At 37.9% G+C, this 19,553-nt stretch overlaps 1 protein-coding gene and 1 pseudogene across 1 annotated transcript; both read right to left on the minus strand.

Annotated features, from left to right (window-relative positions):
* Positions 1–912: 912 nt before the first annotated feature.
* On the minus strand, positions 913–7,652 carry LOC116256056 (ABC transporter C family member 8). Its single transcript, XM_031632207.2, has 12 exons — positions 7,330–7,652; positions 5,300–7,230; positions 4,907–5,227; positions 4,615–4,701; positions 3,900–4,517; positions 3,652–3,816; positions 3,241–3,535; positions 2,935–3,149; positions 2,547–2,852; positions 2,177–2,240; positions 1,434–1,673; positions 913–1,346 (listed from the first exon to the last, which is right to left on the minus strand). The coding sequence occupies exons 1-12, from the start codon at positions 7,352–7,354 to the stop codon at positions 1,216–1,218; spliced, it is 4,398 nt and encodes a 1,465-aa protein (XP_031488067.1). The 5' UTR covers positions 7,355–7,652; the 3' UTR covers positions 913–1,215.
* A 2,978-nt stretch (positions 7,653–10,630) lies between these two features.
* LOC126410139 (DNA-directed RNA polymerase subunit beta'-like) lies at positions 10,631–19,097 on the minus strand (annotated as a pseudogene).
* Between the last annotated feature and the right edge of the window lie 456 nt (positions 19,098–19,553).

Raw genomic sequence — 19,553 nt, forward strand, 5'->3', positions numbered from 1 at the left:
TAATAAAATTGAGGCCTGTATTCAGAATATAAAAGAACATGAACCTCATATTTAAAATTATGGACAAATGGTGGACTCGTAAATGAATGAAGACTTTAAAAATTACAGCAAAAAGGCTACTATTACTCGACTTACAAAAGTTTGTAGGGAGAGACTCAACTTGTAAGAGAAGTTTTCGAAGAGCCACCTATTGAATGATTGACAAAAAAAATTAATTTCTGATATAAAATAACAAACATACTCTTATTGAAGACAAAAATCCTTTTTGTAGACCAAGAAAAGAATGATTCTGGATATTTTGTAAATTTGCTAGTTGAGAATTTCTCAAAACTTGAGCGGATTTGTTATTTGTTAAATATATTGGATTTGAATCGGAGACCAAACAGTATGAAAAAATTAAGTATGGCAATTATCCAACTAAAAAATCGGCTTGGGTTCGGACTTAGAGAAATGACACTGATCAGTTTCAGGGTTGGATCAAATTTAGTTTTAAACCGAATCAAATTTTAGTTTTAAATAAATATCCTTCTTGCTATTACATTTTTGAAAATTGCTCGGATTTGGTCTAAAATTTGGATATGGATTCGGATTTGTATATGAATGTAAAAATGAAATTCAAATCAGATAGGGATTGTAAAATCAGATTTTGGGTTTAGATGTGACTTTTCTTCATTCATATTTAAATCCAAATTTTCATATGAATATAAGAATATCCAAAAAAACAGATATAGATAACAACATAACCTATTTGAATTCATCATTGACATTGCGATGTGTAAACTTTATATTTTTCTTTAGAGATTTCCCTGTAGCTTGTTATTCTCGGTGGAACTTAATTTTTATGATCAGCTAACAAAGAACGACGCTGGATTTGGAGTTAACTATTTGAAAATAAAACTATGCAAATGGGAATTATTAGAAGAGAATGCGTGAACGATTTTCTTTTTTTGTAACTTCGCTGAAGCAAAGTCTATATCAAGATATTGTGCAGACAGTGCGGACAACGAAAACTTCAGTATTTATTCGTCGTATTTTATTTTAGCAACCACCCGCAGCTACGCGTTCCAAGATGTGCCTCAGTTGCCGCCATTACTTGATCCGCAAAGGGATCCCATCTCCTCTGCTGCAGAATGCTAAACTTGAAAGTGCACTAGTATCGCCTCTGTAAATCCAAAGCCTAAAATTCCCCATCGCTGCTCTTATTAATCTTCTAAGCTACTGGGGCTCTGAAAGATTGTTCGATGAGTTTTCCCTGCTACAGTTGGACCAGTACTCGGCGACGAGCTTGGCGAAGGAAGAGTTCGTCTCCATGAGTTTTTCAGGCTTGTCATACTCCAAAAGCTCACCTGCAAATCACAAGAGTATTAGTTAGATTCCTCTTCCTCTCTTGTAGGCGTTAATACTTGGGAGGGAACTGAACCAAGAAAGCTTACCGAAGGAGAGAACCATGACCATGTCGCTGTCTGTGACTGTTGGGACTCTGTGGGCAACGGTGATGACAGTACAGTCGGAGAATTCTTGTCTGATAACTCTTTGAAGGATTGCATCGGTGGCGGAGTCAATAGATGCAGTGGCTTCATCAAGAACCAAGATCTTGTTTCTCTTGAGAAGTACACGTCCAAGGCAGAAAAGTTGGCGCTGCCCGGCGCTCCAATTTTCACCTTCATCCCTCACTGCGCATGCCAAAATGCCCAACAGGGCGAAACAGAGTGTCAGTTAGGTATAATGCAGAATCAGCATGTTGGGAGACCTAAATGAGAGGGACGATGAAGAGTTGGGCAAGTATTAATGAGCATTTAATGTCTTTCATGGATCACATTTATTGCTCAACTGTTCGACGGAATGGACTCGGGAGTTGGGAATGCGTTTGCCGTATGGAGTTGGAAGTCCAAATGAGGGTGGGAGGTGACGGTTTTATTTTTCTTCAAAATAAATGTTGTTTTATCTTCCGTCGTCACTCTCTTGACTCTTGTCCAGATCACTAGTTCAACTGTGTCTCCTGAAAAGAGCCCAAAAATCGTCTCCACTGCTGCCAACAAATTCCTTTATCTCGAATCATATCCGATACGTCCCCTCGTATAGTCTATCCTAGTCCAAAGACCGAAAGGATCTGAACCTGTCTATACCTTATAAATCTGTCAATGCTAACATCTGAAGTGTACCAAAACAAACTTACCAGATGTATCAAGTTGATGCGGGAGACTGCGGATTGTGGTGAACAACTGACACTTCCTCAGAGCCTGTGACGAATTGCAATTACTTGCATCAATTGACAAATTGAAAAGAACTGGCTACTGCAACTAATATTTTATTGGAAAATGAATGGAATTGATGACAGATTTCTATAATCCACCCACCATATCTTTTGCAGAAAAAATCTAATTTGATGCAGGTGAAGTACCCAATAGAGAAAAACTTCAGTAAGTTATGTCGAACTGATGGATTATAAATATAGATTAGGCATTAGCATGTCCATGGAGTTGTCATGCAACATATGCCATATCAACCTTGTAGAAATCAGTAACGAGGAAAACTCATATACCAACCTCCCATATCTCGAGATCTGAATACAGGCCTAGAGGATCCAGGTTGCTTCTGACAGTACCCCTGAAGAGTGTTGGCTCCTGAGGAATTATGCTAAGCTTCGACCTCAGATCCCACAAGCCCATGGAGCAAATGTCCAGTCCATCTATAAGTATCCTACCACCCACGGGTTCAACTAGCCGGAGCAAGGCGCTGATCAAGGTTGTTTTCCCGCTCCCTGTTCTTCCAACAACTCCAATTCTGTGCCCTGCTTCAAGTGAACATGTGATTCCTTTCAGAACCAATGGAGCATTTGGCCTGTATCTTATCTGCAAAATCCACAAAATTAATTAATCTTCATGTTTTTTTATTAATTGTTCTTTCATGGAATACTCTGTTTTGGGCTTCTACCTTCAAATCCTGCAGTTCGATTTTCCCATTCTCTGGCCAAGTTGATGGTGGCCTATTGTCATCAACAATATATGGAGCCTCGGTTGGAAGATTCATAAACTGCTTTATTCTTTCGACGGAGATGATGTAGTTCGCTAAATTGCTGCACCAGCGAGTTGCAAATGACTGTGTCCCAGTAATTGCAAGAGCATATGACAGAGAGAGACCTGCCAGTTCTGCAATAAGACCAAGTAAAAGGCCTTATGATTATGTGAAACGATGTGACCTCTAATATGGTAAAAAATTCAGAGAGATGTCCGTGCATACCTGCGGTGACTGTGCCGGACGGAAGAACGACAAGGAGGAGAGTTGCAGCGAAAACAATGGCATTTTGGAGTGCTTCTACCCTTAGAAGGACCCATTCCATGGCACCATTTGTATAAAAGAAAAGCTTCGCGTCTCTATCAATGAGTTGTAAGTTCTTCTTTATAAACCTTTCCATCTCGAAGAAGGCCCTTATGGTTACTGCACCAAAGGTTGTTTCTGCTGCGTAGTTCATTACAGGTGCCTTTGTAGTTCCATTGATCCTGATCAGCTCCCTCGAAGAGGCTAGATAATAGTTCTTTTTTTGTCGAAAGAAGAGAAAAGAAGAAAAGAATTACGAATTTTATCAGATCTACTCTCTCCTTAGAAAGATATGAAGAAAGAGAAACAGAAACACCGGTGGCCTGATTGTACCTGAAGACGTAGAGTGATCAAAATAGCTGGAATGACCACAATGAGTAGCTGCCATGTCACTATAGACATAAGAATCGAGAATGCTATGACTTCAATCCAAGCTGCTAATGCAAAAGTCAAAGCATATGGGATGTCAAAATCCATCATACTCATGTCTGATGATGCCTGCACATTATTGGTGATATATTAGAACACGAAAAAAATTTGCAGTTCACCATTTGCTCATAAAGACGAATATGGAAACTTACCCTTGTGAAAATCCTTCCTACCGGAGTTGAATCAAAGAATGACATGGGAGCCCTGAATATAGAGTCAACGAAGCCAGAAAAAAAGGCTTTTGAAGCCTCAAGTCCTAGAATTGTTGTAAATAGGGATCTCAGGTAAGCAAAGACACCGCTGCATACTGAAATTCCCGAAAAAACTCCTACAAGGACTCCATGGCTAATAGATGGTACCGTTACAGCAGTTGCCAACCAATATGTCGACAAAATTTGCAGAACAACAAATGTCCCTTGACTCAATATAACTAACAAAAAGGACAAATGCCCTCTTGAGACTCTTAAATAGTCTAGGTATGGTTTCAGCCCCAGGTCACCTATCTCCTTTTCTTCATCTTGAGTTAGCTGCATTTTTGGCACCTCCTTATCTGGAATATCACCCTCGCAGTTTTCTTGTGTTACTTGCAATCTGCCAATTTGAGAGTCGCATAAATTTGGCTTCTCCACTTCCTTAGACCACCTACAAGTTGTAGGATTCAGCACAGTCATTGCTTCCTTATGTGCAGTCACAAGCATTTCAAATGCCATCCCAGCCTTCAAAAGTTCATAATAGCTTCCACACTGGGTTACCTTTCCTCCTTCCATAACCTGACAACAATTACAGTGTTTAAGTTTTTCTTTATTATAATTGCAATACAAACGATTTCTGGGAAAACTGGCCTCCCTTTCAGTCCATAAAACTCACCAGAACCCGGTCAATGTCTGACAGAAATTCAACCTGGTGGGTAACAAGAATTACAGTCTTCTTTTTCAAAGCAGTCATAACGCAGTCCTGCATTTCCAAATGTTGCTATCAAACCCTCCATGTTTGAGGAAGGGAACAGAAACTAGAAGAACACCAAAAACAGGAAGAAAGGGGAAGGACAAATTGGACTCAGAGTGGATCGGCCTGATGAATATCGACGAGAGAAAAAAAATGGGAAAGAATGCAAAGTGCTCGCAAAATATAAAGTGCTTGAAGAAAATATTGAACTTGCATTGAATAGTGTTGCAGCAGTGTGAGCATCAACTGCACTGAAAGGATCATCTAGGAGATAGACATCAGCATCGTTATACACAGCTCTTGCCAGCTGAATCCTCTGTTTTTGTCCTCCGCTCAAGTTAAGCCCCCTCTCTCCTATCTCAGTCAGGTCTCCATGAGCAAAATTCTCTATGTCCTTGTCCAAAGCACATGATTTTATGGCCTTCTCATACTTGGATTTGTCCATCTCCTTTCCAAAAAGCACATTGTCACGAACCGTGCCACTTTGTATCCAGGCGATTTGTGCAACATAAGCCACCGACCCGTAGAGCTTAACCTGAAGGAAGAAATCTCTAACTCTAACGGATATACATCGTTAAAAACTATAGAATTTGAAACGAGAGCTTACAGATCCAGAAAGCCGTGGCATTTCACCAAGAATAGCTTGTAACAGTGATGATTTTCCTGCACCAACTGCTCCACAAACGGCAATTTTCTCTCCTCGCCTTACTGCTAAGCTTATCCCTCTCAGTGTTGGAGTATGAGCATCTGGTTCCCAAGAAAAGGTTCCTTCATTTATTTCTACGCTTGAATCAGAAATTTGACCATCATCTCTCGCAATTAGTTCGAGTTCATCATCAATCAAGAACCTGTCCAATCTGTCCAACGAGACCTTAACTTGAATCAAGATGCAGATGGCTTCAGGCAACATTCTCACCGGTTCTGCCATCACCCGCATGGTAGAAAGAATAGTGAAAATCGTTGCGGCATTCAAGGGTGTCCCTGCGAACATTGCACAGCCTGCAATAATTGCAGCCGAGACGAATGTGGGTGACATCCAATAAAGAACAGTATTATATGTTTTGTTGAACTGCACTGAGGATAGCCATTTGAATTCAGAAGCTCGCAGCGTTCCAATCAAGTTTTTGAATTTCTCCTCCCAGACCTGCAACTTGATTATCTTAATACTGTTCAAGATCTCGGACATGGCCCTGAGTCTCTCATCCTGGGCATCCATGAAGCAGGTTTGGCAATTCTGCATCAACTTTGCATATGGAAAGTTTAGAAATATTGCAAAAGCAACTGGAACGAGACCAGGGATTGTTGCCCATCTAGCATAAGCGAAGAGGATGGCAATAGCAAACAGCAATTGAAGTGGGGAAGTCCATCCTGTGTGAAACCACCAGGGGAATTCTCCTAATCTATAAGCATCGACGGCTACATAATTCACAATCTCCCCTGCAGAATGATTCCTTCTGGCCAAACTCGAAAGTCTGAGCTGCTTTTGAAAGACTGCTGCCATCACTGCAGATCTCATCCTCATGCCGACTCTTCTCGCATGGAAGAACCAGTACCTCTGAGAAAGGGATTCTGAAACTTTCACCAGAGTCAAGCACCCCACCAAAGAGATACCAGCAACCAAGCTTCGGTCGTACAAGCCAGAGTATTGTACAACAGCGTTCAGTAGCAGAGGTGAAGCTGAAACAGCAGCAGAGCGGATAAAAGCATAGGCACCTATCACTAACATATCTTTCCAATAAGAAGTAGTTAAGGCTCCGAGAGTTAAGTTTCTTGAATTTGGTTTGGTGTCCCTCTGCTTCTCCCATTCTCTTATAAACGACTGGTAAGCTGTTTCTGCACCATCCTCATCTCCTAATTCTGGGACATCATCAAGAACTAGTGGCCTTGAGTAACCCAAGCGTAGTAATGGATCAATCCATGAAAAAGTAAAAAGACTAATCGGACTGAACCTATTTGTTATCCCTTCCACAGTTCCTTTTAACAAAGGTTCATGCAGACTTTTGTTTGGAGCTTGATGAGAAAATAATGAAGCCAGTATTTTCCCTGCAGAAATCAGCAGCAACAGATTTACCAGCCAAGAAGCACCATCTAAGATTTGCAAACTGTGGGTGTGTACCAGAGTCTTTACGTTAAACATGGAAACCAACAGTGAGAAAGACACCCACCAGATCAAAATCAGAGCTCTCGTGAACTTTGTAGACTGAAAATTGCAAGAGATTGCTACAGCGATCCATATCAATCCTCTGACAGGATAAACAATCAAGTTCCAATGCTTATGACCGCCGTTTCCATCCAACAGAAGCCATAATCCAAAACCAAAGTGAGCAAAGCTTGCAAGGACGCAAAACAATGAGACAACAAAAAAGAATGTGGTTCTCGTGTTGTGTCTACTGGCAGAGTCTCCTTTTATGATGTTCACAAGAGAAAGAAGCAGGAGAACGAGAAGGAACGCTACGTTCAAGCCATCTATCCCGGTTCTCTGCAGACATGACGACGGGGAATCATACTCTCCATCACAAACTAGTGACAACCATCCACCTGAAACACAACAAGACGCAGAACTTTGAGACTGAAAATCCGACTACAGAAGTGGTGAATCACAAGCTTCTCAAAGAGGCTTGAAAATAAGTGCTCTACCTTCTGCGTCTTCCAGGAAACTCATCTTCTGAGTTTTCCTTCCTCACCTAAGCAGGGCAGCTGCTGAGATGAACTGTTGATGCCTTTCATGGCTTGAGTGAAGCATGCTCATACTTTTGTGGCCAAAAGGGGTAGAAGCGTGAGAGAATCCTTTGTCATTTGCCGATCTCTGCTTAGTTTTTCGGCCGTCGGGATTGAAATTTTAATTCTAATACGATGACTCACCGTCAACGTCACCTTGTCTGAAAAAAAAAATTGTGAAGCAGCGAGGGCTCTGGTCGCTCGAATTACGAGGGCAGTTGTTACAACCTTATTACATTAAAGAAGGTAGCTCAACTGGTGGATATATGTATAGATACTGCGTCCACGCAGAGTTTTCAGTACCATCCAAAGGAGTACAACTGAGTGAAACAATTACTATAGTATTTTTTTCTGTAAACCAGAGGTTATAAACATTGGAGCAGGATTAGTGGATCTAAAAAATGTTGATGCTTCTGGTTTTAGCTATAACACGTGATCCAAATATTCTATAGATGCATCTTGAAAGTAACACTTGTATTATTTAGAAAGATCACCCTCCATGAATTACCAATATGTTTCTCTCTCCCTCTCTCTCTTCCCCCTCCTTTTTAATCTTGCTATTGAAGGTTTGGCTGTTCTTTTTTTCCGAGCAGCTGCATCTCATTTTCTTGTTACTCCGGCTGCTGCCTCATTTACTTGTCACCTACTACAATGTATGTGCAGACGATACTATGGTCTTTGAGCAGGCAATTATCCAACAAATGGTCCTCAGTTATTTATTTTGAAGGTGTTCTCTATGTTATCGGGCCCCAACATTTTTACCTCCGTGTCACTTTTAGCATCCATTTCGCTTTGGATGTCTCGTTTAATATAGTTCTTTTGTCTCTGCATTCTTTAAACTATGTCCAGTGCCATTGATACTTATCAAGATCGACAAAGAACTCCACTCTTTCCTGTTGCCGCCAATGCCGATAATGGAACAAAGAGAGTTCACGAGGATAGATCTTCTGTATCCGCAATTTATCAATTAGAAGTCGTACTTATGAGCATTTTCTTCACAAAATCAAACACGTAGTTGTGACCTTCAAATTTCAAAAATTTTAATTCATGAGTTCTAAAGTTTTAAATCTCTTTTCATCAAACAAGTCATTTTTATTCTAAAATCAAAGTTTCATACTATCAAACTCATAGGAAAGTTGAAACTGGAATATTCATTACAATTCAGAGTCGAGGTGGAAATTTGATGCTGGGATATGATTCGAGAATCTAAATTCTAAGACATCAAACGCCCTTCTTTTATTAATGCTGCTCACCCACAAATTTGTAATGTTTCACCACTTTGGTATATGTGTCTGGACCATAGTCACAGAAAATGCGTTTTTACGAAAAAACATGATAAATTAATTGGCTATAGCTTTTTTTATTTGTTGCAAATCTACTTATGTTTTGATGTTTATGTTATTAGTTTCTCATATTTTACTTTTTCTTTAATTTTAGTTTTTAAAAATTTATCATATTTTTTTCGTTTTTTTTTTAACTCATCGTAGAAAAACCTCGCCATTAAAACTTCAAGACATTATTTGTGACAGACAAAAAAAAAACCACAAATTTGGAGAAAAAAACCAAAATAAAAACTGGATGAATAAAAAAATAGTAGACAAGGTAGGGATTATAGCGAAAAATTATCGTCATCTAATAAGGAAGATCAATCCAAGCTTTTGCTTGCGAGTCAGGCCCACCAAAAGAAGAGAGCATACGAATGACGACAAAACCAGTAACTTGGTCCAACCCGCATCTTTCATTTTCTGTGGATGGAATTGTTTTTCCGTCGTCTCGCGTTTGGTGGTTCTGTGACAGCGGCCACGGTGAGAGGAAGCTGCCAACCATGGCTGCCACTGTCTCATCCCACCTTGGGATCGGCACATCACCTTTCTGGCTGTGAAATTCAAGGAATCTTGCTGGTAGCATATACCAGAAGCATCGCCGGTTGGCCCTAAAAGCTGATGGAGGAATGGTCCATGCCTTGGGTTTAGAAGGCGACGCACTTCTTGAACCCAAGGTTTTAAAACCAACAACCCAAAGTGAATCAAGCCATGACTCGTCCAGTCAGCTCAATCACTCGGCCTGGTTTAACTTTATTTTTTTTGATAAATTATACTTTCATATGTATAAAATAACAGTATAAGACTGATATATTACATATTGATATAATATGTCTGTGTATACCGACTTAGATGTTTTCAGCCATTTGGATGCTACAGCCTTCGGATGCATTGCATCAAGGTGTGTGTGTGAGGTATCGGAGCATCTGGATAGCCAAAAAAAATTCAAATTCAATGTATATTACATGTTGTGGTATCATTTACAAGTACATCTTTGTAATATGTACACTTAGTAGATTGGATCCAAAGTTGAGTCAGTTAAGTCAGAAATTTTGGTTGGTGGGGGCATTGATTCAATAACCTTAATGTGTTTAGAGACACTTATATATATAAATAATCAAACATATGAAATTATTAACATAAAAATAAGTAATGGGGCTGCATCATGTGGCACCGCCATGTGGTTAAACCCACTGCTGTGACTAACGAAAGACGACTCTCCTCCATGTGTCTATCACCTTTAGGGCTCATGTTTTGAACAGAAGAATAACACATTAGAACATGACAGTGACAACTCCATGATTCAAACCACAAGTTATTTATGAAGTGGCCCACGTTGACAAGACAAAAATTAATCACAGCCCTGTGGTAGCTTGTCGACATCAGTCCTTTTTTTTTCCTTGTTTTATGGATAGAAATTTTCCCACCTTTTTCACCCCTTAATCCTTATCCTCCTCCACCTCGTGCCTCTAATTAATTTGTACACACTTGTTAACCTACCCAAAAATAAATATTATAAGTGAAATTTCTTGAAGTTGTAATAATTTCACAATTGATGGCAAAAATAAAAATTCCTAATGAAATGGATGTAGTCCTGGCTTGCTGAAAACCTATAGTTTTTACTTGATCCAAAATGTGTGATGTATAGGCTATTCCCAAATGATCTATTAATATGCTAATAAGTTGTTTCAAGACAGTTTCATCTATCATTTTATTGTGAAAGACTAGATCGGCCCGTTCTGCCATAAATACCTCCATATTCTGATGAGTAGGATTAGACAATGGGTTTGAGTTAGTGATATTAAGACTTCATTTCCTCGATCTTGATTCACTTACAAATTCAAGAATTATGATACTAGTTGAACAAAATCGAACTAGATCTCGAGAGATATCACATATCAGGTACCATATGAATAGGACCAACAAAACCCCTGTACGACTTCTTCTGTTTCTCGATAAAAGGAAATATGACCAACAATAGTTCGAATGTATATACAAAGCATTTCTTTTTTTACACTTCTTACTACTCGATAGTGATCATAAATCTCATGATAAGTGCCCAAAGATTCATATTGGACTTCGATGGGAACTTCTCTATTTATTGAGGCAATGACACATTGATCTAGTCACCACCGTAGCCATAAAGTACTATATAAATAGATCTCTTTCTGCTGATAAGCCCCAAGTGCATCATAGGAACTACAAAAATAGGGTCATTTTCCTTTCCTATACTCATAATTACTATGATCAATTCTTTCATTTTGGCAGTTTTTAGGGTTAGATGGATTATACCTATTTGCACAAATACCTCTAGGCTTCCTCATTGTTAATGCATAGAGCCCTATAAGCATATCTTGAGTGGGCACGGAAATGGGATCCCCAGTGGCTAGAGACAAGAGATTCGTATGAAAAAACATAAGTAAACAAGCTTTTGCTTGAGCTTCCAAAGATAAAAGATACATGAATAGCCATTTGATCTCTATCGAAATCTGCATTGAATTCTTTACAAACCAACGGATGTAAACAAATAGCTTGTCCTTCCACTAAAATAGGTTGGAATGCTTGTATGCCTAATCTATGCAAAGTGGGAGTTCTATTTAGCAATACAAGATGCCCCTGCATAACTTCTTGAAGTATTTCCCATACAATGGGTTCTTTTTCTTCGAATTTTACTTTTAGCAAGTCTTATGTTGGAAACAAGATGTTGTCTGATTAAACCACGAATTACAAATGTCTGAAAAAACTCTATTGCTATTTCTCAAGGTAATCCACATTGATGCAATGAAAGTGAAGGGCCTACCATAATGACAGAACGACCTGAATAATCGACCTGTTTACCAAGTAAAGTCTCACGAAATCTTTCCTCTTTGCCTTCAATTACATCTGAAAACGACTTATAAACTTTATTGTGACCGTCCCTCATTGGTTGTCCACGGATCCCATTATCAAGAAGTGTATCTATAGCTTATTGTATCAATTTTTCCTGACACATTACTAATTCACTCGGCGTAGATCTACTTGTTGTTAATAGATCGGTAAGAATATTGTTCCGATTGATAACTTTCTATGAAGTTCACTAATATCTCAACTCATTGATTTACCTCCATCAATTTGAATGATTGGTCTCAACTCCGGAAGGAAGAACTGGTAGTAGGGACTCATTAATTGTTGTTCTCTTTTAGCTCATCAACGCTTCTACTTAGCATATCCTAAAAATTTGAGAATTTTTCCTTCCTTGATCCATAAAAAATGGTCCTGCCTTTTGTTTACCATCCTTCATTGACGTGTTGGGGTTTCTCTCTCTCTGTCCCAAGGCCCTGTCATCAATGGTCATCATTTTTAAACTTTTAGACATTGAGTCAGTATGAAAGCTAACTTCAATACTTTTAGCTTCCGAAATTGACTTTATATGCACATATATGATCTCCATTTGCATCTACCAACCCAGTTGTTACAATTCAAAATATTATAAGCATTATCTGGCTGCATGTGTGTGAAGAGATGGATGCATGGTCTAGCCTCTCCTATATATATATATATATATATATATATATATATATATATATATATATATATATATATATATATATATATATATATATATATATATATATATATATAATTTCACCTACTTCGTTTATGAGTATTGTTTGATATGTCATGACCAACAGTTGAAAGAAAAAAAAAAAAAGATATGTGTATTTCATAATTTAATATTAAATGACACGTTTTTTACTTTGTTTTTTCTCAATCGTCAGCCTGTCGAATCAAACACTAATGGAAACAACGTCACCTGTCCTTTACCACCATTTCTTGGAAGCCAAGGGTGGGCATCGGGGCTCGGGTTTGGCCAGTTTAAAAATAAAAAATAATTTTTAATTATAAAATAATTTTTAATATAAAATATATTTAATAATAATAAATATATATTATTAAAACAAAAAAATTAAAAAATATATATATATTTTAAATTTAAACAGACGGAACTGGGTTGGCCCAGGCGGGCCCGGCCCGACGCCCACCCTTATCTACAGCCGCTCGACACTGCCTGCGCCAGCCGGTCTACCACAGCCTCTCCCGCCCATTGCAAGCCGCAGGCATCAAGTGCCCGATGCCTGCTGTTTTTTTTAATAACTGATCAGACACTCCATAAGCACCCTTTACTTTACATCAAAAAAGTGGCGTAAGATTCATATATATATATATAAAAGAGTGAGAGGGATTAATCCACTAAATTCAGCATAAAAGACACGATAGCATATGGTATATTGTTTACTTATTTAAGACTTCCCTTAGCCTTTATGGTACATAATTATAGAAAATAGTTGACGTCGAGTTTTGTGAGTCTGCATGAGATTATTACATCAATGTTATATATATCACATCCATTTAACTAGGGACATGTACATTTCGACATATTATGATCTTCTCTTCATTCATAATAATTTCTTGCACTCTTTCCAATGAATGTTACGGCCATGACTTTTACTTTCAAAACGGAATCTATTAAAAATATTTAGAAATGAACTTTGAATTTTTTCTTTGAAACTTTCATCCATATATATATATATATACATATTTAAGAAAAAGAAATTAACCAGCCAACATCCATAGTTAGATAATTTTTTTTTTCTATTTTGTGGTGATAAAAACTGTTGTAAATAATGCATTTGTAGTAATGGTTACCATTTGCCAAGAATTTTACTGTTGTAAAATCCAATTATGAACGTTAACCGGGTATTCTCCACATCACATGCAGCCGGCGTGCGAGAAAAGCCAGAGCATCTCAACGGCGGAAGAATTTTAACTCCGACATTGAGTAAGTCGGGAAATTCTTCCATTATTAAATGTGGACGAAAAGTGTCATCTGGGAAGCGAAAGTCTCTTGTTTTTCTTTCAAATTATTCGTCTTTTCATAGAACCAATTTTTGTTCGCATCTTAGTACACACGTCTTTCTGTCTAATAAATTGAGGTCAGAACCAAAATGTCTGAGGTTTTCAGCCTGTCATTTGATCGACCGTCGTCGCGCCATTATCAATTATATCAAGCGAGACAACGGCGTCCTGACCACGGAATTTGGAAACGGACGTATTGGTTTTAGCTTTCTCTTTGTGAGCGAATTCAGTATCCATTGGTCTCCAAATCCTTTTGAGATGGAGACGATGCTCATCTATCTCAGAATGTGAAGCACGGTTTGGTGAGATATGGAGGTCGAATGGACAGCGAGGTCTAATTCAGGCGAGTCTGAAAAGATTAGGCTTGCTGTGGTTGACACACAGTCCTGGTGGTTTTGTGTCGTCAAATCACGGGATAACGAATTCTCTTTCGATATGGGCAGGCAATCACAACTCACAAGGCACCAACGATATTCCAAGCGCATCTGCCACCGGAACTCCCTTTCATGCTCATCGACATGTCAATTTTGATACTAGTGTTTAAAAGTTCTTCATTATATATATATATATATATATATATATATATATATATATATATATATATGGTGACTCTGGCCACTAAACCATATAATCACGACCGTTTAATTTGACATGATGAATGGTTAAGAGAAAAACAAGAAGACAATGATGATAGACATTTTTGTTATCCAATATTTGTTTTTTCTTAAGCATCCATATGGTTTGGATGGATGATCTTGTTTATATCGTTGGGTGACTTTGGATTTGGATGGATGATCTTGTTTATATCGTTGGGTGACTTTGGATAGCCAGAGTCATTTTTCACACATACACATATATATATATATATATATATATAACATACTTTGATTTAAGTTGTTTTATGAAAATGTGATTTTTTTTATTAACAAAATGTTGATGCCATGAGGCCCATTCATTTTTTTTCTTACTATAAAAACAGTATTAAAGTCCAACAAATAATCGTCTTAATATATGTTTCACATCAACCTGTCCTTAAGATCATATCAGTAATGTTAAATTGCAAAAAAAACCATCTTCAACATCAAAATTAAAGAGTCTAGTTTTTATTCTCGCGTTTCTATTAATTTCTCTCTCTCTTTCTTTCTTTATATATATATATATATATATATATATATATGTCCATTTGGAATCCAGCCCACCACACATATTGCATCAGGGAATGCGTGTAATACTGGGCATTCATTTTAGGGTAAAGGCCCCTCAAAAAAAAAAAAGTAGGAGAAGAAGAAGGAAGAGAAAAATGTCAAGCTTAATGTGTTTCAAGTTTTTTTCACGCTCTCATCACAAGCGAAGCTAAACTTGGCATCCTGAATGAGGACGGAGCTGAAGCCAGCTCATGGGATATTTCGATGCGATTAGACCTCTTGGATTTAACCACCTCTTGGCTTCTCCATCACATCCCATCTCACTTCTTGACTAAATGGACTTGTCTGCGCATGGCGCTTTTGGTTGGATTCTATTAAAATATTTGTTTTGTGTTTGATGACTAGAAATACTGAGATTTCTCTTCAAACTGAAACGAAATCAAAACTTCAGGTTTCAAAACAAAATACTTTGTTTGTTTAACAATTCAATTTTTTTTTTTTAAAATGGACATTTTGATTCTAAAATTTCATGATTCTAGATATATCAAACAACCCTTTAAAAGGGTGAGTCCATATCTCCAAGCCCAATGAGAGCATTTTCTACCTTGAATCTGAGACCTAAGGTAATAGTAGATCATTGAGGATCTCATATCCAAGTATTTGAGGCCATAAAAACACACACCCAAAATCTATGGATATTGAATCTTCAATTTTAGATAGTAGTGAATAGGAATGTTAATATATCATATTAGATTCGATATCCAACCGAACTACCTCGAAAAAATTAGATATGCAAAAAATTTAACATCTTATCAAAAAACGGGATCGATTTGGGTTTAAAAAAGAAATTTGGATCAAACTTGGATCTGTGCTATCAAACACAATCAACAGGAAGAACATCATAAAAGGTTTGCATTGTTCTAGACCATTAAATTTTCCTCTGCTTTTCTTTCTTTGTGGCTAGGAGGTGTGAAAGTACCTGTCGGGTGTGGTTTCTGGATTTTTCTTTTTCTTGCTCTGAGAGTTTGGCTTTACTTGTATCTCGTTTTGTTTTCACGTTAGTCGGACGTGAAATATTATCTTCTCATACGCTCTCTCGATCGGAACTGGGAAACGAATTGACTGCTGGAGCTGCTTCAGTTGTCACCTGGTGATGCTTATCTAATTAACCTATCGTGGACCTGCTCTGCCTCTCACTGTCATAGACGTAAAACTAGAACCAAATGAAGATGAAATTAAAGTGATAAAACTTTGTTTTTGTATTTGGATCACATAACCAAGAATCAAGTTGAGAATGATCGAGCTCAGCTCGAGCTTACAAGGGTCCAGTACCTACCAATCTCTCTCTCTTTCTCTTCTCTTCGCCGGAGTCTGTCGCTCGTCTTGTGCAGAGAGATGTTCATTTTGTGATTTGGCTGCGGCGGCGTCCTCCTTTTGTGGCTGGGTGATAGTATCGTTAGTCCTTCCACTCTCTTCTCACTCTTCTTATTTCGTTTTCTGTTAGTTGTATTGTATATCTCCTCTTTTGCTTCTATTTTGCGGTTTGTTACTGTAATTAGGAGACGTCTTGTTCCCAATTTTTGTATTTAAGAAACTTCTTATCCCCAAATTTTGATATGCATTTTCATTTTATCGGTTTTCTCTCTCTCTCTCTACACATATGTGTGTGTAGAATTGATGATTACATCACTTATATAGGTACAGACCCGCAAAGAATCATTTTGATCATTGATCTTCTCAAAGTACAAGCCAAAGACAAAAATGAGACAGAATATTTTAGACATTAGCACTAATTAATAATTTTTTATCCATGATTTTCTCTCAACGTTTCATTTTGGACAGACTAACAGCTAAAATGATTCACCACATAAGGATAGAGGTGGGCATCGAGCCGGGCACCCTATTAGTACCCGGTACCCGGCCCAAAGAAATCGGCTCGAGTCGAGGCTCGATTCGGCCCCATAAGTTTTTAATATTATTTTTATTTTGTTAATAATATATATTTTATTATTCAACAAATTTCATTTTATATTTAAAAAATATTTTTTTATTTAAACCGAGCAGGCCAGGCCCTTGGTCGGGTTTTGGGCATCGAGCCAGCCCGCTGTTATATATATATAATGAGAGAGAGAGAGATTGGTAAAAATCAAACACTGGCTGATGAGAAGTACTTCAGAAGAACAGTATGTCCAATGTTGCCAATTTGTCATGCATCATACAATTTTCTCATATCACCCAAAAGTATACATCTGCCATCCTCCAATATAGCTTTGTACATATGAATTAAGCTCTGCAGTTCCTTCCTCCATTTAAATGCCATGGCAGTTTGCTGACCAAACTACATTGAATCTGTTTGTGATCCACTTCCAGACCTTCAACACTCCTTTACACTTTATAAACAAATGATGAATCGTTTATCCCTCCTCTTCACAAACCACACACTTATTAGGCAGATTCACTCCAGAGGATTTCAACCTGTCCTGCGTAAGTAACTTTCCTTCGACTGCCAGAAAGCAGCTCCACTTTGCCCTTGATATTCCTAACTCAGTTCCAGGATTGAAGAAACTTATGAAACTTGAAATACAATCAGATACTCTAGAAGCTCTACCTAAATGCATTGGGTTACTGACAACATTGTATCACATGAAATTAGAGTGTGTTAACCTCAGAGCACTACCTGATTCTATTGGAGGATTAGAAAATTTTAAATCATTCAAAGTTAAATTCCACAATTTGAAAGCCCTACCAGGCACTACTGGAACATTACGAAGGATCTGTGACTTGGAACTACAGTGCTTGAATTTAGAGACTCCCAGATTCCATCGGAGGACTGAAGGAGCTCAAATACTTCGAAGTGGAATCTATTAGTCTTAAATTTCTTCCCGACTCAATTCGGTCACTCAAAAGGGTTAGAAAAATAAGACTGGAGTGTTAGAATTAGAGGATTAGAAAGTGTTTCAACACTTGTAGTGCAATCTAACAATCTTAAAGATCTGCCCACCTCTATTGGTTCCCTGAGAAAGATCCCATTCTTGAAACTGGAGTGTGTGAACCTTAAAGCTCAGCCTAATTCAATTGGACAGCTCCAAAGCCTTGACACTTTAGTTGTCAGGTCTATAGTCTCAAAGCTCTACCTGATTGTATTGGGACATTGGAATGTCTTAAGAGATTAGTGATAAGAGTGCTTGAACTTGGAGCCACTGCCTGATTCAATTGAAGGACTAAGTAATCTTGCATCTCTCCGAGTTTACTGTGACAACTTCACAGCCATGCCTAATTGCCTGGGTAAATTGGGACATCTGAAGGACCTTTGAATTAAAAGCAAGAACCTGAAAGACTTACATGCATCAATGGGTTATTGGCGGGGATTGAGGAATTACCATTAAGTGGTTGTGAGAATCTAGAAGTCCTACCAACCGTTGAAGAAATGGGCTTGGCTCATCTGTCATCTTTAAGGATTTTGGATATAAGAGATTGTATGGGGCTTGAATATCTTCCTTAGCTTCACTCTTCTCTACGCCAACTTAAGGCTTCTGGATGCAGAAATTTGAAAAGCATACAAGATGTTTCAGGCCTGAAATCTTTGTTGCATTTGATCCTCGGTGGCTGTCAGTTGCTTGAGGATGTGCCTGGCCTAGAAAATATCTCAAATAATTTGGAAGCGCTAGAATTGCTTGCGGGGGCCCTGTGGTTTCATGGCAGGAGTATTCTTGCTACACAATACAGGTTAAAACAGAAGTGTCAGAACTGGGTAGTATTAGGGTAGATCTCAACTGCTGATGAGGAATGAGAGGGCTGCAGAAGCGGTGCAATGTCGTGCTCACAGAAAAGTCAGACAAAGGTTTACTATCATCCTTCGAGATTATGCATGAGACGATAATGAACATTAGAGTGGAACTGTACCAACGAAGGTTGAGGAGCATAATCAACGTCAGAACAAATTGGTTGTGAACCAGATGCCTCTTGAGTCTTTTTTGCATCATCAGAGAAGCAAGGACTTCTCATTTCTGAAAAGTCACTTGATTGTTCATGGGTCATGTGCCTCTATTGAATATTAGATGAATGATGTTTGATTTTTTAAAAACTAGCTCTTTACACAGAGCAGATGAGACGGGGAGCTGTGGTCTTACGCTCTCCTATGCCGAAGTATGTGTCAGTAAGTACTCGATCCTATAATCTGCCAAAATCATATACTGGAAAACATTTATATGATCTCTGCCATTTATTCTGATAATAGGCCAGCAGTGACATTAAAGAAAGGTAGCATTACCTGGCAGTAAAATGTATTCACCGTGTCGATCAACGCTTTTTTCTTGGACGCCATAAGATAACTGTCCTTTGAAAGGCCTTCTTCGTCGACCAACCTCGGCTTGTGACATAAATTAGCAAGTGATAGCAATACCCAAGTCTAAGCCCTCACCTTCTCTCTCTCTCTCTCTTTATATATATATATATATATATATATATATATATATATATATATATATATATATATATATATATATATATATATATATATATATATATATATATAGTTGGTCGGGAGACGAAATGAGTGCATGATTCTTTCTTGTTCCTGTGATCAATGGTCACTGGTCATCAACAGAATTGGATTCTAGATATACCTTTAATCATATTCATTTTTTTTTTGCATATTCACATATTTGAATACAAATAAAGAAAAGTCATATCCAAATCCAAATAATACGAAACCTGATTTTACAATCCAAATCTGATTTTTATATTCATATATAAATCTGAATTTTGAACTAATTTTTGT

Source organism: Nymphaea colorata, chromosome 6 (genome assembly GCF_008831285.2).
Source record: "Nymphaea colorata isolate Beijing-Zhang1983 chromosome 6, ASM883128v2, whole genome shotgun sequence".
In the NCBI taxonomy this organism is placed as follows: Eukaryota; Viridiplantae; Streptophyta; class Magnoliopsida; order Nymphaeales; family Nymphaeaceae; genus Nymphaea; species Nymphaea colorata.